The sequence below is a fragment of the Mesoplodon mirus genome (assembly GCF_964341445.2).
Source record: "Mesoplodon mirus genome assembly, chromosome: 4".
In the NCBI taxonomy this organism is placed as follows: Eukaryota; Metazoa; Chordata; class Mammalia; order Artiodactyla; family Ziphiidae; genus Mesoplodon; species Mesoplodon mirus.
This window is the reverse complement of record NC_138979.1, coordinates 38,576,940-38,600,779: the sequence shown is the minus strand read 5'-3', so window position 1 is coordinate 38,600,779 and position 23,840 is coordinate 38,576,940. Positions and strand designations below refer to the sequence as shown.

General features: G+C 40.3%; 1 protein-coding gene across 3 annotated transcripts in view; it reads left to right on the top strand.

Annotated features, from left to right (window-relative positions):
• Positions 1–23,726, top strand: part of FANCI (FA complementation group I) — an 80,075-nt gene extending 56,349 nt beyond the window's left edge. For 2 of the 3 annotated variants that reach the window (XM_082619816.1, XM_082619818.1), the window contains exons 20-38: positions 2,490–2,591; positions 3,520–3,690; positions 3,766–3,887; positions 4,413–4,577; positions 5,183–5,362; positions 9,728–9,894; positions 10,230–10,306; positions 11,720–11,836; positions 14,000–14,051; positions 14,883–15,010; positions 15,110–15,178; positions 15,364–15,457; positions 15,736–15,923; positions 17,000–17,053; positions 17,136–17,195; positions 20,175–20,246; positions 22,192–22,287; positions 22,539–22,637; positions 23,603–23,726. In XM_082619816.1, the coding sequence (XP_082475942.1) occupies positions 2,490–2,591; positions 3,520–3,690; positions 3,766–3,887; positions 4,413–4,577; positions 5,183–5,362; positions 9,728–9,894; positions 10,230–10,306; positions 11,720–11,836; positions 14,000–14,051; positions 14,883–15,010; positions 15,110–15,178; positions 15,364–15,457; positions 15,736–15,923; positions 17,000–17,053; positions 17,136–17,195; positions 20,175–20,246; positions 22,192–22,287; positions 22,539–22,637; positions 23,603–23,665 (2,076 nt within the window). In that variant the 3' untranslated portion in view covers positions 23,666–23,726. The remainder of the gene's footprint in view (positions 1–2,489; positions 2,592–3,519; positions 3,691–3,765; positions 3,888–4,412; positions 4,578–5,182; positions 5,363–9,727; positions 9,895–10,229; positions 10,307–11,719; positions 11,837–13,999; positions 14,052–14,882; positions 15,011–15,109; positions 15,179–15,363; positions 15,458–15,735; positions 15,924–16,999; positions 17,054–17,135; positions 17,196–20,174; positions 20,247–22,191; positions 22,288–22,538; positions 22,638–23,602) is intronic. The other variant, XM_082619817.1, reaches the window with a different exon arrangement.
• The last annotated feature ends 114 nt before the right edge of the window (positions 23,727–23,840 follow it).

Sequence of the window (23,840 nt, the reverse complement as noted above, 5' to 3'; positions counted from 1 at the left end):
TCATTGGTATGTATGTTGGAATGCCTGATATTATTCTACATATCTCTGAGACTTGGCTCATTTTTCCTCAATATTTTTACACTATTTTCTTCAGATTTGATATTTGCTCATAATCTATCTTCAAGTTTACTTTCTCCTCTGCCATTTCAGATCTGTTGTTTTACTCTTGAATGTAGAATTTTATCAAATACATTTTTGTATCTATTGAGATGACCGTTATGATTTTACTCCTTTAACCTATTACTGTGATGAATTATATTATTTAATCTTTTAAAGCAACATGGCGGGGGGACTTCCCTGGTGGTCCAGTGGTTAAGACTCCGCACTTCCAACTGCAGGGGGCGTGGATTCCATCCCTGGTCATCAGGGAGCTAAGATCCTGCCTGCTGTGTGGCACGGCCAAAAGAAAAAAAAAAAATTGCATTCCTGGGATGAAATCAAATTGATGATGATATATTACCTTTTTATACACTACTGGGTTTGGTATTCATTTAGGACTTTCACATATATGTTTGTAAGAGGGAATGGCCTGTAATCTTCATTTCTCATACTGAACTTCCTTGGTTTAGTATGAGCTTAATAAAATGATTTAGGGATGTTCCCTCTTTTTCTAGTTTATGTAAAATTTGAAATTGTCTCTATTTCCTTTTTTCCATTTTTTCCCTTAACTTTTTTCAAACTTATATGTTATCTTTCTTTAAACTTTCAGCTAGGTTTTTGGCTTTTGATTTTTCGGACTACACAGGTAGTGTGAATTCTACCCCATCTACGTTTGGAGAATAGCTTGTGGTTAGAAAGTCCCAGGAGAGACATTTTTCCCCTTTCACCTAAAGTCAGGGGTCAGTTAGACAGATACATATCGCTCTACCATCTTCCTCCATGTGGTGGATTTATTTTTTAGGTTTATCCACTAAGAATATCTCCTTCTGAGAATTCGAGCTTTATGTGAAGGTTTCTGATCCACCCTCCACCCCATGAGGACCCTAGGCTTTGTCTTTAATTTCATGATTCCTTTTTACTTTCCTTTTCCTTTCCTCTTAGCTATCTATTTAATAAATATGTCTATATAAAATTTTTAATGCAATATTATTTACTGTTCTTTACCATGAGGATTTCTCTAAACCCTAGTCCACCATTTTGCTATAAATGGAACTGCTCTTTCTCTCCCTCTCCCTCCTTTTTATGCCATTGCTTTGTGATAATTCTGCTAAAGAAGCTCCATTTGAAAGTAAGGTCTCAGATGTGGAGAAATTATTGGAAGGTCCTATCGTATTCATCAAAAGCCTTTCAGTGGGCCTTGGACCTGATCCTATATAAAATTTGTATCCTGTTATATTGTATCTATCAACCTGTAATGATCAGTCCATCTACATTTGCACATTTAACATCGCAAATTATGACTGAAGGCATAGACCAGTGCTTCCCAACTTAGGTTAGTATGTGGACCTGTAAAATTCTACAGACTCCAAAAGTTAAAAAAGAGAAAAATGATAACTTTTTTTTTAATGGAAGTATAGTTGATTTTACAATGTTGTATTAGTTTCTGGTGTACAGCAAAGTGATTCAGTTATATATATATTCTTTTTCATATTCTTTTCCATTATGATTTATTACAGGATGTTCAGTATAGTTCCCTGTGCTATACAGTAGGATCTTGTTGTTTATCTTATGTACAGTAGTTGGTATTTGCTAATCCCAAAGTCGTAATTTATACCCCCTCTTTTCCCTTTGGTAGCCATAAGTTTGTTTTCTGTGTCTGTGAGTCTATTTGTTTTGTAAGTAAGTTCATTTGTATCATATTTTAGATTCCACATGTAAGTGATATCATATAATATTTGTCTTTCTCAGTCTGACTTACTTAGTATGATAATCTCTGGGTCCATCTTTGTTGCTGTAAATGGCATTATTTCATTCTTTTTTATGGCTGAGTTAACTAACAGGTTTTTTTTTGTTTTTTTTTTTTGCGGTAAACTAACAGTTTTTTGAGCTCTGTTATGTGCCAAGTAGTATTTGAAGCTCCTTACGTGTGTTAGCATGTTTAATCCTTATACAAATTTATACATTTATATTAATAATATCCTCATTTCACAGATGAGGAACCAAGGCATGGATACCTTTATTGAATTAATAAGTGGTGGTACTGGGATTTTAGACTCAGCCAGTCTGACTCTAGAGCCTATATTCTTAACCCTCAAGCTATACTGAAAATCCTGATTGCCTATACAAATTTAGGAATTGGTGTGAGAGAGTATGATGTTTTATAGGAGAGGTTATGAAGTGGAAATAGGAAAGAAGATCTCAGTTAGTACAGTGCCTAAAGCAAGGGCAAAGGATATGGTTGAGCCAAAGCAATATAAATTTTGCTGCAGTGTTCTTTGGACAGTTGGGAAATAATGTCTTAGAAAGCGTTAAAGGTGCCATTAGCTTGACCCGCTAAAAAAGTGAAAAACATTCATGAGCCATGGTATCTTTTTCCTTACCATACACAGTTAAAACCATTCTATGAGCCGGAACCTGATATGCTGCCACCTCTGAAATTAGAAGCTTGTATTCTGACCCAAGGAGATCAGATCTCTCTACAGGAACCACTGGTGAGACTTTTTTCCCTCCTCCCAGAGCCATTATTTTTACTCTTAAGTAAAACTGTCAGCCCTGTTGATATGGTTGATCTTCAGAAACAGATACCTTCCCCTGTGAAGCGCTCTTCCTGGTACTCCCAATGAATTTTTACTCTTAACTCTTACTGCTTATCTTTTCTGACCCATCTTCACCTTGGTTTTCTTGGTAAGATATCTGCATGTCAGCACTTTACTAAATCAAGGCATCCATTGTTTCTCCCAAGGAGCATTTTATCTCCCGTTTATGGCTCTTTGATTACATATACTAAATAAATATACTTTAGAATGGAGAGAAGGAGGTCACCCAGAAGCAGATGAACCCAGGGGACCTGCTTCATTAGTCTGGGGTATATGATTTAGGCTGAGCTAGAATTGGCATTCTGTCGAACCTTCAGAGGAACTAGGACAGGTTGGTTTTCTATTCTCGTTGTCTAGCCTCAGAAAGAGAAGAAAAGATAAAAACTGAAACTCTCTCATCCCGAGTGACTTATAACTGAGATGTCCTCAGCCTGGATCAGAGATGCTAAAGATTGGTCTCCCAAAGATTCCCTCAACATAAACCCCTATCTTTAGAATAGCCTCTGGGACTCAAAGGAGCTAGAGAGGATTTAATTTCACAACCTGGCTCCATGGTGTTTGTACCAGATCAGAGGCAGCACATCTGATGTTGCATTCTTAGGTGTCAGCTACTTATGAAGCCAGTGCCTTTGGGAAAAGGCCAGAAAACAATGCCTCTGTTAGTTCAATTTTTTTTTCCGGTTTTGTTAATCCATATTGACTTAACTTGTGATGCTAATGAATAACTTACTTTAGCCTTATAGATAAGGATTATTTGTTGATTATCAACAGCTTCATAGGTTATCCTTTAACAAGAATATTCAATTATTATTTTCTTCTGCAGGATTGTCTGCTATGTTATATTCAACACTGTTTGGCCTGGTATAAGAGTAGAGTGATGCCCCTACAGCAGAAAGAAGAGGAGGAAGAAGAGGGATTCTACCAAGACTTAGATGATATGTTGGAGTCTATTACTAGTAGAATGATTAAGAGTGAACTAGAGGACTTTGAACTGGTAATTGCTAAGTCTCAGCTGTGTTGAATAATGGAGGTTTTTAGTAGCTTATTAATTTTATCTTCTGTCTTTTAGGACAAATCAGCAGATTTTTCTCAGAGCACTGGTATTGGCATCAAAAACAATATCTGCGCTTGTCTTGTTATGGGAGTTTGTGAGGTTCTAATAGAATATAATTTCTCCGTAAGTAATTTCAGGTAAGGTATTGCTGTGACTCTACTTGTAGTTCATTTTATGTGTGTGTGTGCGTTTTTTTTTTTTTTTTAACACTAACAATATGCTAGGTATGAACAGACCACAGACCATACACTATCTATTAATGGGCATGTAGCCTAAGACCAAACTATGTTCTTTCTACCAGGGAACACCAAAGCATATGCCAAAGAGGCTGGTGAATTTTGTCCCTCCAGCAGGCTTTAATGTATTCAAAATTCCCTAGACCCTGAACATAAGAAATCCTGATTTTGACAGAGAAATTTTGATTGGTGGTAGTATTGAACTTTCATTCTCTGCAGAGACTGGTATAAATAAGGGAAGGAAAGAAATAACCCAGATTGGTATGACCTGGGAGTACTATGTTAATGAAGATCCATTCATTTTTAATGTTGGGTCTAAAATATGACATCTAAAGAAGCATTGTGATTTCTTTATTACTGTATGTGAAAATAAACCACAATATTCTGATGCTTGTCCTTGGTGGTCTCTTTTTCTTTTTTACACAGTAAGAATAAGTTTGAGGAGGTTCTGAGCTTATTTATGTGTTACAAGGAACTCTCTGACATCCTTAATGAAAAAGCTGGTAAAGGCAAAACTAAAATGGCCAACAAAACAAATGACAGTTTTTTGTCCATGAAATTTGTGTCTGATCTTCTCACCGCTCTTTTCAGGTAAGGTTCTAACAGAGTGCTTAAAGACAGCAGTGTGGTGAAGATAAAAATACCTACCCAGGCTCACTGATATTACCTAGCTTGGATTCATAGTTCTTAGCACATATACAGTAAGCAGTAAGGTAGGACGTTTGTAATTTTCTTGAAATGAAGGCAGAACAATCCTACCTAAGCATTAAAGAGATACTTTGAATTATTAAAGGAAAAATCAGAAACAATGGACTAGTGAATGAAAAAATAGGATGAATTCCAACAATGTGTTCTAAGAAAATCAACCTAAGTAGCTCAAACATGCTAACAGATAAAAAAGAAGAAAGAAAAACCTGAATTTTAAAAAAAAAGGAACAACAACAACAAAAAACCACTAAAGAAAACTAAGACTGACATTTAAATTTCATCGGAGTTAAAGGAATGGGGGAGGGGGAGAAAGTGAGGTAACACTGAGAATGATATTTGTAGGACAGCCATGGCAGTGACTCTGGCATGGGCTGCCTATAGTCTGTCATTTAGAGCTTGCTGGGTACTATTATCCTGAACAGTCCCTAGAAAAGCTAATTCCAGGTCCCAGTAGCTGTAGAGGAATCTTTCTCTTTTTCTCTCTCTAGGGACAGTACCCAAAGTCATGAAGAGAGCCTGTCTGTTCTAAGGTCCAGCAATGAGTTTATGCGCTATGCAGTGAGTGTGGCTCTGCAGAAGGTACAGCAGCTAAAGGAAATGGGGCATGTGAGTGGCCCTGATGGCAAAAACCCAGAGAAGGTCTTTCAGAACCTCTGTGACATAACTCGGTAAGCCCCACTCACCCTTAGAAACCATTTCCACATGCTGTGGAGTCTCCAAGAGAAGAAATTGGGGGTGGGGATGAAGGTGCGTTTGAGGTTGGGCATTGCCGTAAAGGTGAAAGTGCAGTCACTATATTGGGTTTTTTTTCCTAGTCATGTTTTGGTGTGGATTGTTAGTCACATATAAAACATTATTCTATTACCAGGAATAAAGAGGGATATTACATAATGACTAAATAATTTATCAAGTAGACATAACAATTTTAAATGTATATGTACCTAACAACAGAGCTTCAAAATACTTGAAGCAAAAATGGGATAGAACTGAAGGAGAAATACACAAATAATAATCTACCTCTTTTGGTAATCAGTAGAAATAGATAGAAAATCAGGGAGGACGTGGAAGACTTGAACAACACTATCATCCAGCTTGATTTAATTGACATTTATAGAACATTAAATAAGTTTCAAAATACACATTCCTTTCATGTGCATATGGTACATTCATCAAGATGGACCATATTTGGGGCCATAAAACAAACTAACATATTTTTAAAATAGAAATCAGCATGTTCTCTGACCACAACAATTAAACAAGAAAGCAGTAACAAAAATAGGTGGATAATCCCCGTATATTTGGAAATTAAATGCATTTCTAAATAACCCATAGTAAAGTCAGAAAATTTAAAATATCTTAATAGAATGAAAATGAACATTTGAGCATGTCAAATTTTGTATGGTCCAGCTAAAGCAGTGTCCAGGTAGAAATTTAGAACAATCAGTGTTTATATTAGAAAGAAGTCTGAAATCTCTAATGTAGGCTTTTACATTAAGAAAATAGAAGAGCAGGTTAAAATGAAAGTGAGCAAAAAGGAAGGAAATAATAAAGACAAAAGTAGAATCATTGAAAATAAAAATAGGGGACTGTTTCAGTGGTTAAGAATCCGCCTTCCAATGCAGGGGTGGTTAAGAATCCGCCTTCAGTGGTTAAGAATCCGCCTTCCAGTGCAGGGGACACAGGTTTGATCCCTGATTGGGGAACTAAGATCCCACATGGCTCAGGACAACTAAGCCTGTGCCGTAACTACTGAGCCCACGTGCCACAACTAGAGAGAAGCCCATGTACCACAATGAAAGATTCCACATGCTGCAACAAAGATCCCGCGTGCCATAACTAAGACCCAATGCAGCCAAATAAATATTTTTTAAAAAAGAAAGGAAAAACAGCAAAAACAATAGAGAAAATGAGACAAAAATCTAGTTGAGATCAATAAATTCAATAAACTTTAGCCAAACTGACCAGGAAAAGAGAGGACACAAATTACAAATATCGGGTATATGAGGAAGAGGAGACATCACTACTGATTCTACACATATTAAAAATTCATAACAATGTTAGCTTTATGCCAATAAACTTCATAATTTAAACGCACAAATTTTTGTAAAGCTCACTCAAGAAAAGATAGGTAACCTGAGTAATCCTATCTCTATTAGAGAAATTGCATTTGTGATTCAGAATTTTCCCTCAACAAAAACTCCAGACCTACATGTCTCCACTGTTGAATTCTACCAAACATTTTAGGAAATAATACCAATTTAACAGACTCTTCCAGAAAATGGAGGAGGGAACATGTCCCAACTCGTTTTATAAGGCTAGTGTAAATTACCCTGATACCAAATCCAGCCAAAGACATTAATAAGAAAAGTACAGACCAAATTCTCTCATGAATATAGATGTAAAAAAATTAGCAAATTCATCCCAACAGTTTATAAGAAGAATAACTTATCATTTAAGTGGAATTTTTCCCAGGATGCAACGTTGGCTCAAAATTTGTAAATCAGTGTAATTCACCATGTCAACAGACTAAAGAAAAAAACATATGTTCATCCCAGTAGATGCAGGCAATCAGAATTCAACATAAACCATGATAAAATCTCTTGGCAAGGGCTTCCCTGGTGGCACAGTGGTTGAGAATCTGCCTGCTAATGCAGGGGACACGGGTTCGAGCCCTGGTCTGGGAGGATCCCACATGCCGCAGAGCAACTAGGCCTGTGAGCCACAACTACTGAGCCAGCGCGTCTGGAGCCTGTGCTTCGCAGCAAGAGAGGCCGCGATAGTGAGAGGCCCGTGCACCGCAATGAAGAGTGGCCCCTGCTTGCCACAACTAGAGAAAGCCCTCACACAGAAACGAAGACCCAACACAGCAAAAATAAATAAATTAATTAATAAACTCCTACCCCCAACATCTAAAAAAAAAAATCTCTTGGCAAACCAGGAATGCAAGAGAATTTTCTCAGTCTAATAAAGGATATCCACAAAAACCCTATAGTTAACGGCATACTTAAATGAAGAAAGACTCAGTGCTTTCCCCCATGTGCTTTCACCACTACTATTCAAAATCATACTGGAGGTCCTAGACAGTGCAGTAAGACAGGAAAAAGAAAGAAAAGACATCAGATTGAAAAGGAAAGAATAACACTGTCTTTATAGACATAATTGTCTACATAAAAATTTCCAAAGAATTTTTTTAAAAGCCACTAGATCTGTTAAGTAAGTTTAATAAGGTTGCAGGATTCAAGGTCAGCTTTTTCGAAAACTGTATTTTTATGTACATACTAGTGGTGAACAACTGGAAATCGAAATTTTAAAAACAGTACCATTTACTGTAGTGTCACAAAATGAAAACTACTTAGTGATAAATCTCACAAACATGCAAGATTGATGTGATGAAAACTATAAAACATTAATGAGAGAAGTCCCAAGTAAATGGAAAGACATAGTGTCCAGGGATTGGAAGATTCAGTGTGTCAAGGTGTGAATTCTTCCCAAATTAATCCATAGATTCAACACAATACCAATCAAAATCCTATCAAGCTTTATTGTAGGAGTTGACAAGATTATTCTAAAACTTATGTGGAAAAGTAAAGGACCTAAAGTAACTAAAACAAATGAGAAATAAAACAACAAAGTTAGAGGACTCCCACTATGTGATTTCAAGTCTTACTATAAAGTTGCTGTGTTTAAGGTAGTGTGGTATTGCTAGAATCAGTGGAACAGAAATAGATGGTTCAGAATTGATCCACACAAGTATGGTCTTGACTTTTGACAAAGGTGCAAAGGTAATGCAATGGAGAAAGAAAAGTCTTTTCAACAAGTAGTTTTGGAACAGTTGGACATGAATATGTGAAAAAATGAATCTTTTATCCATTCCTCATGTTATCTACAAAAAGTTGACTTGAAATGGATCAGAGACATAAATGTAAAACCAAATATTGTAAAACATCTAGAAGAAGACAGAAAAGGCTTTGCAGCCTTGTTTTAGGTAAAAATTTCTTAGATGAAATACCAGAAGCACAGTTGATATTTTTAAAAAATTTAACTGTTCTTTGAAAAACACTCTTAAGGAAATGAAAAGACAAGCCACAGATGAGGAGAAAATATTTGCAAAACACATGTCTGATGATGGACTGGTGACCAGAGTATATAAAGAACTCTTAAACTTGTTAAGAAAACAAATTGCAAAATGGGTAAAATACTTGAACAGACACTTTACCAGAGAAGATGTATAGACGGCAAATAAGAACCCAAAAGTATGTTCAACATAATTAAACACTAGGTAAATGCAAATTAAAATCACAATGAGATATCAGTAAACACCTATTAGAATGCCTAAAAGTTTAGATTGACCATACTAGAGTGTTATCACGGATGTGGAAGAATTTGAACTCTTATACACTGTTGACAGAAATGTAAATGGTGCAGCCACTTTATAAAATAGTGGCGGTTTCTTAAAAAGTTAAGTACACACCTACCATATGATATTCCCACCCCACTCTTAGGTATTTACCCAAAAGAAACGAAAGTAGATGTTGATATATAAAGGTTTGTATACGGCAGCTGTATCTGTAACAGCAAAATCTGGAAACAACCAAGAAGTCTGTCAATAGATGATGGATAAATTGGTGAATGGACAAGCTGTGGGCAGTACTACTCAGCAATAAAATGGGACAGACTACCAATACATGCAGCAACATAGGTGAATCTCAAAAGCATATGCTGTTAGCAAAGCCAGATTCTGAAGGCTGCATAATGAATGATACCATTTTTATATGATAGTTTGTAAATAGTAAAACCACTGGGACAGGAAACAGACCAGTGGTTGCTTGCAAAATTGAGGAGAAATAATTGATTACAAAGGAGCACATGGGAACTTTTGGGGTAATGGAAATATCTTGATTGTGGGGCTGAGTACACAACTGTGTAAGTTAGTCAAAATTCATAGAACTATACATCTATAGGATGGGAATTATACTGTATGTAAATTGTACCTTAGTGAACCTGACTTTGAAAATAAAATCACTTTTCCCCAGGGTCTTGCTTTGGAGATACACTTCAATTCCTACTTCAGTGGAAGAGTCAGGAAAGAAAGAGAAAGGAAAGAGCATCTCGCTGCTGTGCTTGGAGGGTTTGCAGAAAATATTCAGTGCCGTGCAACAGTTCTACCAGCCCAAGATTCATCAGTTTCTGAGGGCTCTGGGTGGGCATTTCAGTTTTGATAAATTGGCTCTATCTGAGTTTGTCTTTCTTAACCAAACCTCTTGATTCTAGTTGTTAACCTAGCAGAGGACACCTGAGAAGTCCTAATGTTGCTAAGGAGTGACATCTAGTGGATTCAGAATTGACACTTACTGGATTACATTTATCCACAAACAGTGACTGGAAAATGGGATATAGTATTAAGAAATTGCAGAATGTTAGGAATATAATTAAATCTGCCTCTAGACTTTTTTGGCTTCCTAAAATTTTAGTATGAAAAGGCAAAAAAAAGCCCAAGCCCATTTCAAAGAAGATAGAGTTCTTTTCCTTTCCTAGATGCCACAGATAAGGAGGAAGAAGAGGTGGAAGTCAGTGTCACTCAAAGAGCAGCATTCCAGATCCGGCAGTTTCAGGTGAGAAGCCTGGGAAACTGCAGTACTTTGTGAGGGTCCTTGGAAAGGGACTGTTAGCAGGGCCAGCTGGTGAGAATGGGCAGACAGTGAGCAAGTAGAACAGGAATTTCTTCTGGGTCATCATTCAAGCAACAAGACAAAGCTCTTAGAATGAGAGAGAATGCATTTAAAAGGGTTCTAGGAAGGATGTGTATTTAAGCCACCCCAACCTGCAGGAGTCAGTGCCTCTAAGAATCACTGTTTGAGCTGATACAAAGAAGTAGCCAGGAGCCCGTTAATGCATGCAAATGTAATTTGGCTTTGTCTGTCAGATTGCATAAAGACTGGACAGTGAAGCCTATTAGTTTCTTTTTTTTAATTAATTAATTAATTTATGGCTGCGTTGGGTCTTCTTTGCTGCCCATGGGCTCTCTCTAGTTGCGGAGCGAGGGGGCTACTCTTCGTCATGGTGCACGGGGCCTCTCATTGTGGTGGCTTCTCTTTGCTGCGGAGTGTGGGCTCTAGGTGCGTGGGCTTCAGTAGTTGTGGCTCGCAGGCTCTAGAGCAGGCTCAGTAGTTGTGGCTCATGGGCCTAGCTACTCCGCAGCATGTGGGATCTTCCTGGACCAGGGCTCGAACCCGTGTCCCCTGCATTGGCAGGCGGACTCCTAACCACTGCGCCACCAGGGAAGTCCCTCCTATTAGTTTCTAACCACTGGTTGTCACAATATCAGGATCTTTTATCACAGAGGATTTCTTTTAATACATAATTTTAAAGTTCCTATTATATGCCAGAGACTGTTCCAGGTGCTGAAGATATAGCAAGGGATAAAAGAGACAAAACCCTACCCTCACAGAGCTTACATTGTAGTGGGAAGAGACTAACAGACAAAATACAGTGTTTCAGGTGGTGAGAGAGAAACAGAGAAAAGGAAAACAGGGAAGGTGTATAGGGAATACCAGCACTGGGGCGTGGTCTAGCCCTGAGGTCAGTGGATGGGCTTCAGGGAGTTGCGAACCACCCAAAACTGGGTGCACAGGAATTCCCTTGGCGGTACAATGGATAGGACTCAGTGCTTTCACTGCCATGGGCCTGGGTTCAATTCCTGGTCAAAGAACTAAGGTCCCGCAAGCTGTGTGGCGCGGCCAGAACAAAGAGAAAAAAAAACTGGGTGCACAATTCATTCCTGATGTACATTTGGCAGGGGGTTGGAGAAGGAGTCCATAGTTCTCAAGAGAACACTTAGACTTACAATCAGAAACAGGGTAGGAAACCACCTATTCAATCCAGGTTTATTTTCAGCTTTTATCCTCTTGGATTTTGTTGTTTATGAATCCTTTCTGTCCCAGCCTTAGGAATCTCTGGGTAGATGTCTCTTCTCCCTGCTAGTAACATGTCTGCTAATGTTTCTGTGTATACTTTTCCTTTCTCAGAGGTCCTTGTTGAATATACTTAGCAGCCAAGAAGAAGACTTTAACAGCAAAGAAGCCCTCCTCCTCGTCACTGTTCTCTCCGACTTGTCCAAGCTACTGGAGCCCTCCTCCACTCAGGTATGAGTACCACTCATTCACTCCCACTTAGCATCCCTCAGAAGGCAAGGAGTATTGCGTCCTAAAGTATATGTCTAAATGTCTGCTTGAAATCTGGCTTATTTAAAATAATATATTCAGTTATGCTTCTGAATTAATAAAAGATCTATAAGATGTACCTTTCGCTACATAGTGTTTCTACCGTGTTATAATTACTGCTTTTGTTTTTTTGGCCACTGTCAAGGGTAAACAGTAAGCGCTACAGAAAAAAAATCTTGTTTATCTGTGGAGTTCAGCCTTCTTAATGTGGGTTTTTCCCCACTCTTGGTGTTTTCTCTTCTTTTCTAAAATGAAAGTATGTTAATTATCAAGAAGGTAGCTGACATTCAGCAGTTAACTTTGTCATCAAGGTTAGCTGGTACTGAGTTTGGGGGAGATTCAACAAAAGGTGATAAGTCAGAAAGCGTGATCATAGTCCTAAAACAGAATCAGTTCTGCCCAGATAGGTTTTAGGTATATGTGTATGGGTCTGCACACATACACGAAGAATGTATGTACCCACAAAAGCATTCACACATATAGAATAAGAGAAGTGCCACATTTTGTGGGTCTGTTCCATTCAGGAGTGATTTCCCTAGAGGATGATAAAGAGAGTCCTTGAGAGCCTAGGGCTGTGTGGTTCTACCACACCTCCTTCCTGATCTGTGAGGAGACGAGTTGGAGTGCTGAGATGCAAGCCTCCTTGTGTAAGGCCTTGCTTTAGGAAGAGCTAGCCAGACCATAGCCCTGTGTGTTATGGTGTTTGAGCACTGAAAAGCAGACTTGATTTTCCTGTTATCCTAGTTCCAGGTAGCCCAAAGAAAATCCCTTTTGTTACTTATGTCATCCTAGGTCAAAACAACGCATCTGCACTTTACTTTCAGCTTCATTCTTTCATATTGCTACTTTTGCTGCAAGGAGCCCAGGATTAGGAAAGAAACACAGACAGAGAATTGGAACATGGTGACATCTGAGGGAAAATAAATAGATTTGGAAAGGCTAATATAAACAGGAAATTTTTAAAATTTAATTTTCATCACGTACCCCCTCATAACTTCAGGTAGTCTGTTTAAAATTTTTTAATAATTTTGAATGGGTAATAAAGTTCTGTGATTTGAAAAACAGAAATTATAAAAAGATTTACAGGAAATGGTCTCCCTTCTATCCATGTCCTCCATCTGTTCAGTTCTTCTTCTCCCCCGATAAGTAAATATCTTCTTTTAGTTTCTTATGTAAAGAGTTTTTTATTCCTATACAGCAATATGAATATAGATTCTTATTCCTGACCCTACCCTCTTCACACAAAAACTTGTTCAGCATCCTGCTTTATTTATTTGTTGCATTTAATACTGTATTCTGGAAATCAGTATTCTACAGTAATCACTGTATCTTGGAAACTCTTTTTATATCAGTTCGCAGAGAACTTTCAGTTAGCCTCTAAATTAATCTTTTTCCCCAACAGATCAAAAACTAGATTCTTAATCATCGTTTTACTCTTAAGTATCACTGCATTTCAGTGCCTTTGTGGCTGAAAGCCTATCCCAAACAACTGCTGAAGCAGAAAGTTGAGTGTGTATCTGGCAACATAGGACCTACTATACCAAGACCTTAAGCTTCCCCGATCTGTTTTTCTGCCTCTTTTCTTTTTCTTTCTTCTTCTTCTTTTTTTTTTAATCCCTCTTCCCTTTTAACCTCCTGTGGCCTCTTGGCTCCTAATAGCTAATTCAACTATCACTATGGCCAGGATCTTACTCTCCTGTACCTCTGTTAGCTTACTGTCCTTAAAGATGTCTCAAATGCAGAGAGTGTGGGGCATGGGAAGAGGAAAGAGGGTACTTTAGCCCTAGACCGTGGTGGTAGGGGCAGAGGAAGCTCAAAGGGTAAGAGCCCAGACCCCAGGACCTTTGGCCCTTAATGAGGGCATTGAGAATTGAGCCATATGCTATATTTGAGAAAAGTATCAATAAGTCTTCTCATAACTTTGGACTTATTTTTATGCTATTTTTAGTAGATTACCACTTTAGATCCAGGCACGTGTTTTAGCAGGTGATTTGCTTAGACTTGGAAAGGTCTAGGGCTCTTTTAGTCTGACAACACCTAGGTCTGTCTTTTGGCATGTTTCTGTAATATCTGTATGATCTCTAGTTTGTGCAGATGTTATCCTGGACAACTAAGATTTGCAAGGAAAACAGCTGGGGTAAGTTTCCTGACATGTTTCCTTTTAGGCTTTATATAAAATCATCACCACCAAACAACATTTAGAAAATTCACCAGAGTGGCCAAAATGAAAAAACCACACACAATACCAGAACCAAGCGTTGGTAGAATATAGCACAGTTGAACCTCTCATTCGCTGCTGCTGGAGCTGTAAGTTGGTATAACTACTCCGGAAAACTGCTTAGCAATATCTAACTACTAAAATTAAACGTATGCTTATGATCCAGCAGTTCCACTCCCAGCAAAAATAGGTGGAAGAATTCTCACAGCAGCACTATTCTGATAGGCAAAATCGAACCCAAACATTCATCAGCAGTAGAATGGATCAAGGGATTGTGCTGTATACACACAGTGGAATACTATAATGAGAATGAACAAACTCCACTGACGCACAGCATGGAGGACTCCCACACACATAACATTCAACAAAAGACAACAGACGGAAAAAAGAGTACTTACTGTACGATTCCATTTAGACAAAGTTCAAAATCAGACAAAACTGGACTACAGTTACAAGGCAGAATAACAGTTTCCTTGGTGGGCGGAGGGGGCGGTTCTGGGGTGCTGGTAGTGTTCTATTTCTTGACCTGTGTGCTAGTTATGCAGTGATAGTGACTAATAATGGGAAACATCTCCCTGACTCGTGGATAGAAGCGCACCTTTGTGGGAGAGCTGCCTTGATGGGAGTGTGTGCAGCACAGGAATATTGCGCCTGAAACATGACGAGCTACATGTTCCGGTTAGGCACCCCACACCCCCCAAAGGACTGACTTGGATTTTAACTTACCTTTTCTTTCCTTCCTCCTCCTAGAGGATGCCTCATTTTGCAAGGGCTTGATGAATTTGCTCTTCAGCCTCCATGTTTTGTGTAAGAGTCCTGTGACCCTGCTGCGTGACTTGTCCCAGGATATCCATGGACATCTTGGAGACATAGACCAGGTACCATAGTGAGCCTTTAATACAACACCCTGAGTTGGGGATAGAGGCCAGGGGAGCAGCCTTACTGTCATTATATCTCACCTCTCTTTCCCTCCCCAGGATGTAGAAGTGGAGAAAACAAACCACTTTGCAATGGTGAATTTGAGAACAGCTGCCCCTACTGTCTGTGTAAGTGTTGATCCCCGACCCTTGGGAAATAACCTTGTCGTACCTTCCATTTTATTCCCTGTGAAGAGCGAATTATAGTGGCTCGCGTCCTGAGGCCTGTAACCCACCCACAGGTGGCCATGGTTATCATATTACACCAGCAGCTGTGTGCAATGAGCCATGCCAGGCATTCTTTTCTTTCACAGTTACTTCTTCTGAGTCAGGCTGAGAAGGTCCTAGAAGAAGTGGACTGGCTAATCACCAAGCTTAAGGGACAGGTGAGCCAAGAAATCATACCAGGTAAGTTAACTAAAATCCGAATTTGAGGACTGCATAAAAGCAAATGCCCTGAGCTCTGCTTGTTTGTGCTAGATTTCCAAAGTAATGAAGGAAGTAGAAGGTAGTGTGCCTTATGACAGCATGATTATTAATGTATTCTGCATGAAGAATTAAATACATGCTCATTTTCCCTACAGACTTCCTAGTTAATGATGTTTCATTGGTTTCTAAATCTCTTTCACTTGAGCTAGAAAATAAGGCCAGTTGGGTTTGAATATGCCAGTTTCCTTTCCTTTCAGAAGAAGCCTCTTCTCAGGCAACCCTACCAAATCATCCCATCGAGAAAGCCATCATCATACAATTGGGAACTCTGCTTACATTTTTCCACGAGCTGGTGCAGACAGCCCTGCCATCAGGCAGCTGTGTGGACACCTTATTAAAGGACCTTTGCAAAATGTACACCATTCTTACAGCGCTTGTCAGATATGTGAGTATTGGAGAGACAATCATTACTATCATTCTGTCCCACCCAGCCAGGACATTACCCACTGCTGCAGAATGCCCCTGTACAGAGAGCTCTTGCCTACATCTTTGCAAGTGATGGTTTGATCAGTAGGTGGCAGCCGTCTCCACAGGCCCGGAAATAACAGTTGAGGCATAATTCTATATCTGTTTTTAGAGGCCCTTGTTTCTTTAGCATATGAGTATGTAGCACCTGATGGAGAGTAAATGCCTCTTCAAACACCTTCTAAGACTCAGTCTAAACTATAGCTATAGAACTTAATCTGATTCCAATTGAACAAAAAATTAGACTATTTCAGACCAGTCTGGGCACTGACAAGGTGTTTGTTCCTTTAACAAGTGGGTGTTAAATGCCTCACAGGTCAGGTACTAGGGTAGGGAATGAGTTTATTTTTAAAAAATAAAAGGCATAACTTGCCCTGGGTTTAAATTAATGCTTCTTAGTATCTGTTAACAAGAAACTCTTTTTGTACTTGAAATATTTTGATTCTCAGCAGACATTCAGAGAGTGATAAGAACTAGGTAATTTAGTTCTGATTCTAGCAACGACCCACATTAAATACTTAGAAAGGCGCAGACAACCCAAGAAAGATAGTAGACCACCTCACACCATGTACCCAAACAGCAGTGTGGCCATTTCTGAGAAGGTGCAGCTCTGGCTACAAGGTATGGCTACTAAGCTTCTGTGGTAGAAATACTGAGAACCTCTAATCTTTATTGGCTTTTTCTAAAGCAAAAACAGCAAAGTCATTGGTTTTCTAGATGCAGGGACTACCAGCCTGAAGGATTTTTAAAGCAATAAATGGAACAAGTCAGAAACAGAAACCCTTTATTACCTGCTGTCTGGGAAGCTTTGGAGCTTAGAGGAGGGGAAAAAGGAAGCCTTGAGTCTAGGATTCTCCATGAATATGGTAGCTTATTTTCTTTTCCCTCCCCAGTCAGAGCAATAAGTCATACTCCATTTGCTCACTGAGTCACTACCTGTAGTTTCATGGGACATTTATATAGGAGGGCATGCTAAATCTTGGAATCTTTTGTTAGTATCTCCAGGTGTGTCAGCACTCCAGAGGAGTTCTGAAAAATATGGCAAAGCTGGTGAGTTGAGAATGCCTTTCCTAGGAATGGGGAGAGCGTCTTATTCCTACAGTAACAGTGATTTCCTTCTCCTTTGCTGCAGGTGAAGCTGTCAGGTACGCATCTGACCCCACTATGCTATTCTTTCATTTCTTACATACAGGTAAGTGATTCAGAGTCTGTACCAAAATGCATCTTCAAGTAAGAAAGGACTCCTTATATTCCCAGGGGACCACTAGGTCACCTGAGCTAAGCGTATATAAAGTTTCTTCCCTACTTACAGTAAGCCAAAGGTGCCCATATGAGAACAAGCCAAGGTTTGAAGTCTTTACAGCAAGGAAATCTTTATATAAAAAAGATTGATATGTGTGCACTTGGAGCAGGGGAGAAACAAACATGCTTGGGCTCAGTGACTTGGTTTATTTCTGGGTGATTCCAAATCCATGCCTTTGGGCATCCTTTGGGAATGTAAGTAAAGTAGCGGCATAGTGAGAATGTATGAGGTGATGCATGGCAAGTGCTTAATACAACACCAGGCAAGTGTTCTCTAATGTTAGCTGTTCTAATAAAATGAACGTGGCCTTACAGCATTGTTTCCCAAGCTGAACTCTGTGGAACGTTCTGCCAAATAGTAATATTAGGTATTAAAAACACCAAGAACAGGACTTCCCTGGTGGTGCAGTGGTTAAGAATCTGCCTGCCAACACAGGGGACATGGGTTCGAGCCCTGGTCCGGGAAGATCCCACGTGCCGCGGAGCAACTAAGCCCATGTGCCACAACTACTGAGCTTGCGCTCTAGAGCTTGCGAGCCACAACTACTGAGCATGCGTTCCACAACTACTGAAGCCCGCACGCCTAGAGCCCATGCTCCACAAGAGAAGCCACCACAATGAGAAGCCCGCGTACTGTGAAAAGTAGCCCCCACTCGCTGCAACTAGAGAAAGCCCACATGCAGCAACAAAGACCCAACGCAGCCCAACACAGCCAAATAAATAAATAGGTGAATAAATAATTTTTTTTTAAATTAAAAAAAAAAAAAAAGACCAAGAACAGTTAGTTAAGAGGCCAAGCTGAGACTTGAACCCAAGTACTTTGACTCTACAACAGAGGTCAGCAAACATTTTCTGCAAAAGACCAGATGGTAATTATGCTTTTAGGTTTTGCAGACCATACAGTCACTGTCACAACTAAACTCTGCCGTTGTAGCATAAAAGCAGCCATAGTCAATACACAAATGAATGAGCTTGGCTATGTTTAATAAAACTTTATTTTGAAAAACAAGCAGTGGGCCTCTGGGTTGTAGTTGGTTACCACTTGCTCTAGAATCATACTTGGTACTCATTGACATGTAAAATGTTGGGAGGTTTTGGGGTTTTGTGTTTGACCCCATTCTCAAGCTCTTCTGCTTATCACCAGGCACCTTCTAGACTATCTTTTTTTCTACACTACACAAAAACCAGTTTATGTATTCCCTGGATATTTCTCCCCTTCTCGATTCATATTTGACTTAAAGCCTTACTTGACAAGTCAGCTGATCCCCAGGCAAACATTTTTCTCTTTGTGAGATGTGCTTAATGAGTGACCTTGGGCAAGAGCCCATGGTTCCACTAACTCCAGCTTCTATCTAGAAATCTGGATTGCATTTGCCACATCTTTCAGAGAGCTGTTTATTCTCTTATAGCCCCCTTCTTTTTCTCATAGCCTTGGATCTCAATGGGAAGAAAGCAATGAAAGCCATGCTCCAAAACCCTTAGCATCCTGCTCAGAACTGTATACCTTTAAAAGATGCTTCTGGGCTTCCCTGGTGGCGCGGTGGTTGAGAATCTGCCTGCTAATGCAAGGGACACGGGTTCGAGCCCTGGTCTGGGAGGATCCCACATGCCGCGGAACAACTAGGCCTGTGAGCCACAGTTACTGAGCCTGCGCGTCTGGAGCCTGTGCTCCACAAGAGAGGCCGCGATAGTGAGAGGCCCGCGCACCACGATGAAGAGTGGCCCCCGCTTGCCACAACTAGAGAAAGCCCTTGCACAGAAATGAAGACCCAACACAGCAAAAATAAACTCCTACCCCCAACATCTTAAAAAAAAAAAAAAAAGATGCTTCTCTTCCAGCTACAATTTTAGTCCTACCTGAATGAGCAGAAATGGGCAGTAGATTGGGTTGATTTAGGGAGTTCCAACAAGGTCCCATGTTGGGTACAACTTTTAGGAAGTGGCTCACTTCCCATTTGGTCCACATGAGTTCTATCTATGGCTGCTACTCTGCCCCTCCCTTAAAAAGTCTTCACCCTGTACACTGCCTTCCAGGGCCAAAAGCAGGTTTCTTCATACCAGCATCTCTGGGATCCCTACATTTTCTTATTTTCCAGAACATGCCGTGTGGACCAAGCCTCCTGCCTTTCATATAGCTCCAGTAGTATAATTTGTCTCCATTTGCAGGTCTCTGTTTTTAATTCTTTTCCTTGTCACATGGAACGTGGTTATGTTCCATTCCTGGAGGGCACAGAACTTCCCTTCAGGTAATAGGTTCCTGTTTGTGTACCTCACACTTGGGTGGTCTCTCCTGACTCATGTCTCAGTTCTTTTCTGCCTTATCAGAATCCTGTTCTTATTGGTTCTTCCTTTTTCCAGGAGCTCTTTATTCTCTAATTATGTACAACATAGGGAAGTAAGTGTTCCTGTGACCTTTAAACCCTTCTGGAGCATGTAACCACTTGTCATGTAAGATACATCGCTCCGGGAACAGCTTCTCCAGCTTCCTCTTCTTTATGCAACCCTTTTAGCTAATGTCCCAGTTGGGAAACACCTATTCCTACTTAACCGTGACAGTCCTTTTGTGCCTCACTAGTCCCTTGGCTGCCCTGCTATAGTAATAGTTGGTCCTGCCCTCACTTCCATGTGCTAGATGCATCCAAGAGCAAGATGGTAAACCTGCGAACAAAAAATAGAAAAATATCTGAGGATTATAAAGCGTCCCAGAATGCTTCCCACCTTCCGGCATCTGCTGCTCTTCACCCAGACTTGGTCCCCCTAAGAGTTCCCCCATACTCCACTGTAATCATCATACTAGAAATTTACCACTAGCCTGCTAGCTCTACAGAACAATCTTCAGCAATGACAGAATTTGTTTCTATTTCTTTAGAACAAGAGTAAGAGCCTAAAACATACAGGAGAAAAGAAAAAGGAGAAAACCGCTGCTGGGCCCACAGCCATGGTAAGCTGCTGACAGTGATCAAGATGTGGTTGCTGGGACTTCCCTGGCAGTCCAGTGGTTAGGAATCCGAGCTTCCACTGCAGGGGGCATGGGTTTGATCCCTGGTCAGGGAACTGGGATCTCGCATGCCGCGCAGCACAGCCAAAAAAAAAAATGTAGATGAACCTTGAAAATATTAAGTGAAAGAAGCCAGTCAGGAAAAGACTACATAATATGAGTCCATTTATATGAAATGTCCAGAAAAGGCAAATCTAAAGACAGATTATTGGTTGCCTAGAACTGGGGAGTGGGGGGAAGGGGGGTGTTGGAGAAACTGGGAAGGTGCCTGCTAAAATGGGTGTAGGATTTTGGGGGGGGTGAAAATTTTAAAATTGATTATGGTGATGGTTATACAACTCTGAATACACGAAAACACACCGAACTGTACAATGTAAATGGGTAAATTGTATGGTATATGAATTATATCTCAGTAAAGCTGGGGGGAAAATGTTTGTGTATGGCTCCCTCTCAGCTCATGGACTTTATGTTCACATGGAACATCTTTTTGGTCTGAACCAAAAAACATATACTTTATTCAGGAAGTACCAGAAAATCTTGAGCTCTTTCTTTAAAAATAGAAATAGCTTAGGATAACCATTGCGAAGGAACTGGTTTTAGGAAAAGTTAGTGAGTGCAAAAGGTGCTCCCTAATGGATGTGAAAGAGTTGGAGAGGGTGCAGGGAAGTGGGTTCTCTAGTGCATTGCTGGCAAAGGTGAGAATTCAGTACTCTCTCACAGGGGCAGTGTGGCAATAACTGCTCAATTTTAGACCTATACATTCACACACACACACTCTTTACTACAACAATTCCATTTTTAGGATATAGAAATTGTAAAGGCCTATGTATAGAATAGTCCTAGCAATGTTGTAAAGTAAAAGTGAAATATTGGGAAAACTAAGATACCCACTAATAAAGGACTGGCTAAATGGGTTTATAGTACATTTATACTGTAGAATACTATGCAGACATGAAAAAAATACAAATCTAAATGTTCAGATACAGGATTCTCTCCCAAGATAATGTTAAAAAGAAAAAAAAGACGAGAACAATGTCCTCATTTGTAGTTTTAAAAAAAAAATATAGAAACATGTCTGTATATATAAGAAACATATGGAAGGATCTGCAAGTTACAATTCAAGTTGAGGGGAAAGAGATATATTAATACCAGCAATGAAAACTCATATGTAGACTAGAGAGAGGAAATAGAGGTAGTGTAGAGTGGGCTCATTGTTACAAGAATATCAAGTCAGGCAACCAAATATCTACAAATAGTCCATCCCTCAGCCAGTTTCCAGATAACAGATATTTAGTAATTATAAATAGGAGGATTCATTGCAATCTCCATTAGCATTTACGTCCTTTGCTGAGAGTGAACTGTTAAAAAAACCTTAATTACTGGTATATAAGTAAAACTGCATTTGATTGGAAGACTGACTAGCTTTCTCCCAAAGCCATGAGCAGTTCTGCTACAGACAGCTTCAGAGGACTTCAAGAACCCTTGAAGGGACTTCCCTGGTGGCGCAGTGGTTAAGAATCCACCTGCCAACGCAGGGGACACGGGTTCAAGCCCTGGTCCGGGAAGATCCACATGCCGCGGAGCAACTAAGCCCGTGCGCCACTATTACTGAGCCTGTGCTTTAGAGCCCGTGAGCCACAACTACTGAAGCCTGTGTGCTACAGCTCCTGAAGCCTGCACGCCTAGAGCCCATGCTCTACAAGAGAAGCCTCTACAATGAGAAGCCCCACACCGCAACGAAGAGTAGCCCCCGCTTGCCACAACTAGACAAAGCCTGCACACAGCAACAAAGACCCAATGCAGCCAAAAGTAAATAAATTTATGTAAAAAAAAAAAAAACCAAACACGTTGAACCCAAAACTTAGGTCTTCTCTTCTTTGCCCCGTAGGCCAGAGCTCTTCGGGAAACCAAGCCAATCCCTAATCTCATCTTTGCCATTGAACAGTATGAAAAATTTCTCATCCACCTTTCCAAGAGGTCCAAGGTAAACATACTCTGTTTTCTACCAATTCCATTTACCCTGTGAAGGGACCTGGCAAACTGAAGCAACACAACTGCAGTGGGGGAAAAGTCTACAGTTGTTTCTGATCTGATGGCCTGAATCCAAACATTCATGGATTCAAGTGGGTGTGTGCCTTCCTAGAGGAACTGATGGGTTTGTCAGAGATGGTTTAGGCTGTCCTGGGCAGGACCTATCAGTAGGAAAACGTGCCCATGTTTACAATCCTGTCACAGGTGAACCTGATGCAGCATATAAAGCTCAGCACCTCACGAGACTTCAAGATCAAAGGGAACATCCTGGACATGGTTCTTCAAGAGGATGAAGATGAAGAGGTCAGTGCCTGCTTCTGACTAAAGTGCAGCAAGCCCTAGCCACCCTTCCTAACTGGGGTTAGCAGCCTGTCTGGGGGCAGCCACAGGTTAGTGGAGGGGCAACAACCACAGAGAACGGGCCAAAAGGTGGTCAAAGATGAAACAGGCTCCTCAAGAGAGGGGTTGTAAACTTAGAACCATACCCAGTTGCCCAGGCTTGTGTACATTTTGGGTAGACATTTCCAGAAAGGGGGTGATGAAAACAAGGGCTTCCTATGGGTCTTCCCCTGTGTTATTTTGAACCATTGGAAAATCACGAGCCCAAGCACTGTGGCTCAGAAAGCAGTTTACTTCCTCTTTTATCATGCCCTCATTTGAAGGAGGGCCACTCTATGATCAGCTCAGGTAGTCATGCCAGTTTCTTATCCTCCTTTTGCCCTCTGATAAAGACTAAAGGGATAGGAACAAACCAGTTACAGCAGCACACCGTGAGCCCTATAGCATCTCTGAAGTAGAACTCAATGTTTCCTTACCTCTAGTGCCTAAAATTTCTATCACCTCAGGTTTGTCTAACATAAACTGGGAGTTTACATAAAACACCCTGGATTTCTAGCTTCTCAAAAATTTTTAACTTACATTCTTCAGTTTATCACACTCCAAGCCATAATTCACCTGGCCCCGTCCACTCCCTCTGCCTACTAGGCATTTGAGTTCAGGGGAGTTATGTAGCATCTTGATGCCCCTTCTCTGTCATCTTGTCCCACGCATGTTCCCAGGTATAACAAAAGCCCCCCAAAAAAAAGTTAGCACCACCTTACTCTACTGTAGAACTCTCCCCATCTCCAACATAATTACCTCCCAGGATTGGGAAAGGGGAGAAAGCATGACTAACACAGGCTTTGATGAGAAGATAAAGGATCTTTGTTTTTATTTCCACTGCCTCCGAGCAGGCTTATCACATTTAGAGCGTTACTTCTCTCCCCTAGGGCACTGCATCAGAGCATGAGGGACAGAACAAAGAACCAGCCAAGAAGAAAAGGAAAAAATAAATGAAATGCCTGAGTTAATGTGAACTTTGGGGCTTCTGCTTTCTTTTTACCCAACAAGCAACAATGCCCCCTTGTCCTACAGCCTGCACCAGTGTTGGCATCTTGGTTCTGAACTCAATTGCACCGTCAGTTAGAGGCAATCATTCTTGGCAGGTCCTGCTACTGAAAAATGGCT